The 3,132-nt window shown below is 31.7% G+C and overlaps 1 protein-coding gene across 1 annotated transcript in view; it reads right to left on the bottom strand.

Annotated features, from left to right (window-relative positions):
• The window catches only part of LOC107720869 (adhesion G protein-coupled receptor A3-like), a gene marked incomplete at its 5' end in the record, with an annotated part of 91,183 nt that overhangs the window by 19,543 nt on the left and 68,508 nt on the right, over positions 1–3,132 (bottom strand). Inside the window, one exon of the mRNA XM_016528702.1 lies at positions 1,707–1,834. Within this exon, the coding sequence (XP_016384188.1) occupies positions 1,707–1,834 (128 nt within the window). The remainder of the gene's footprint in view (positions 1–1,706; positions 1,835–3,132) is intronic.

The following is a 3,132-nucleotide window of genomic DNA, read 5'->3' as shown; positions in this document are numbered from 1 at the left end:
AATTAAAACAATCCATTAAAAATATTTTTTCACGTAAATTAACTGTTAACTGAAATAAGGCTAAACCTATTTATTATTTAAAACATATTTATTAATTAATTATTTATTATTAAAACCTATTATTTATTTATTTAGCTAACAGCCAAGGGAATTTTTTTTATTCATTCATTCATTTATTTTTTGATATACTAAAATAGCTAAAACTGAAATAAAAACAAAAACATCATATTAGACATATTAAATAAATGAAAATAATATAATTATGACAAAAACACAAAAAAAATACTATAACTAAAAATAAAATGAAATTGTCAATATAAAATAAAGTATACAGTAAAAACATAATTTTTATTTTAGCTAGTTGCCAAGGCAATATTTATCATTTTAATTTAGTTTAACTTGATGTACTAACAAACTATAAACTGAAATAAAATGAAAACTATATAGACATACAATAATAATAATAATAATAATAATAATAATAATAAAATGACAAAAAAAACAAAATGAATAAAAGTATAACTAAAATTAAAATGAAAACAAAATATAAACATAAAAACTAATTCAATACTTTTCAAAAGTTTGGGGTCAGTAATATTTTTTAATTTTTGAAAGTCAAAGACTGTATCTATTTGATCAATAATACAGTAAAAATCAGTAATATTGTGAAATATTATTTCAATTTAAAATAAACATTTTCAATTTGAAAATAAACGTTAATAAAAATATTCATAAATAATATTATAATAGTATCTCAGTGATACTAAAATAACACTGAAGTAAACAAAGAAATAAAACTAAGTAAAACTAAAAACAAGCAACGTAAACATTTCATGTGTTTAGTACAGTATGTCATTCAGATTAATGAAGTGTGAGACTTGGATACATTTTTTAAAATATATAAAAATTTTATATATTAATTATTGTTTTTCCTTATAAACACTACTTTTCAAAAGTTTGGGGTCAGTAATATTTTTTAATTTTTGAAAGTCAAAGACTGTATCTATTTGATCAATAATACAGTAAAAATCAGTAATATTGTGAAATATTATTTCAATTTAAAATAAACATTTTCAATTTGAAAATAAACGTTAATAAAAATATTCATAAATAATATTATAATAGTATCTCAGTGATACTAAAATAACACTGAAGTAAACAAAGAAATAAAACTAAGTAAAACTAAAAACAAGCAACGTAAACATTTCTGATTGACCTTCAGAAGCTGAGGAAACATTTCAGCGGTTGATTGATGATTTAAAGGTTACATGAGCAGGTTTTGTCCATCTTAAATTCAAACGCCTTGATTATCGTAGATAAAAACAAGTCATGAATTAAGGGACACTATGTTAGTGGTGTTTATGTGTGCGTGCGCCTTACCTGTGGTGCACTATGTAGGTGATGATGGAGGCAAACAGGCAGAGCAGCATGACGGCTGTGCAAATATTATAATAGTATCTCAGTGATACTAAAATAACACTGAAGTAAACAAAGAAATAAAACTAAGTCAAACTAAAAACAAGCAACGTAAACATTTCTGATTGACCTTCAGAAGCTGAGGAAACATTTCAGCGGTTGATTGATGATTTAAAGGTTACATGAGCAGGTTTTGTCCATCTTAAATTCAAACGCCTTGATTATTGTAGAAACAAGTCATGAATTAAGGGACACTATGTTAGTGGTGTTTATGTGTGCGTGCGCCCTACCTGTGGTGCACTATGTAGGTGATGATGGAGGCAAACAGGCAGAGCAGCATGACGGCTGTGCAGGCGTACACCACCGGATGCAGGAACTCTCCCGGATATGGAGGGAACGACAGCACCTTCTTCAAATCCTGACACACACACACACACACAGAGAGAAAGAGAGAGAGAATCAGCATCCGACACACAGATGCTGAGTTACCACGACAGCACAGATGCTAAATTACCAGGGCAACACAGATGCTGAGTTACCACAACTACCGGGGCAACACAGATGCCGAGTTACCGGGGCAACACAGATGCTGAGTTACCACGATAGCACAGATGCTGAGTTACCAGGGCAACACAGATGCTGAGTTACCACGACAACACAGATGCTGAGTTACCGGGACAAGACAGATGCTGAGTTACCACGACAACACAGAAGCCGAGTTACCAGGGCAACACAGATGCCGAGTTACCACGAATGCTGAAAAGCCAAAGTTATTGTAAGAAAAAAAAAATATTGAACAAATATTTGTGGGAGAAATTTAGCGCATTAATAAATAAGCCACAATTTTGTCCTTAACTTAGTGACGGCATAATTTATGCTAAATCAAATTCTGTTATCCATTTTCATGTCATTTTATTTCTTATGTTCATTCAACATTATGAAGTCAACTCTAACTGTATTTATAAAGCACTTTTCACAATACACATTGTTTCAAAGCAGCTTAAATCATGATTTAATGTTCATAGTATCTTAATAACATCATGCCTTATAGTCGCTTTTAGCAGATTAGAGCTGGACGATAATAGAGTTACATTTGTGATGATCTACAATTGAGATCTGCTACGGTAGTACATATATATCACTTTTAGTGTGTAAACACGCTGTGACCCGTTTAACCGACAATAACATCACTACCACACCAGAGCTCACATTCAAACTCATGAAAGTCTCAGGAATACAGTAAGTTGTTTTAAAGGGCTCAAGGGCGGCAGCGGCACAAGGCTTTCACTGCAGCATGTGATTGTTTCCTCCGTGAGCATAAGCAGATGCAGGATGAGAGCTGAACGACAGACAGCGAGAGACAGGCTCTCCTGCTCATGTGACGGTCATGAGCACTCGAGCACAAGGACAAACTGAGACGCCACCAATAAACAAGAAACAGTGAGTTAGAAGAAACGGCTGTGTGACCTCCTACAACATGCTCTGTGTGTGTGTGTGTGTGTGTGTGTGTGAGAGAGAGAGTGTGTGTGAGAGTGTCTTTACTGAGCTTCACCTTTGGAGACAAAACTGTACCCACAACATTTTCAGAACAAATCTAATGAAAACCAGTAAAAAAAAATTGTTTTGATCGTATTAATGATTATATATTATATAAACACATATTTTATGTATATTTATAATAAATAAAAAATACATTTAAAACAAATAATAGCAGTA

This window comes from Sinocyclocheilus rhinocerous, unplaced genomic scaffold (assembly GCF_001515625.1).
Source record: "Sinocyclocheilus rhinocerous isolate Xijiao unplaced genomic scaffold, SAMN03320098_v1.1 scaffold5941, whole genome shotgun sequence".
NCBI classification, from domain to species: Eukaryota; Metazoa; Chordata; class Actinopteri; order Cypriniformes; family Cyprinidae; genus Sinocyclocheilus; species Sinocyclocheilus rhinocerous.
The sequence above is the reverse complement of the archived record's forward strand: the minus strand, read 5'-3'. Positions and strand labels throughout refer to the sequence as shown.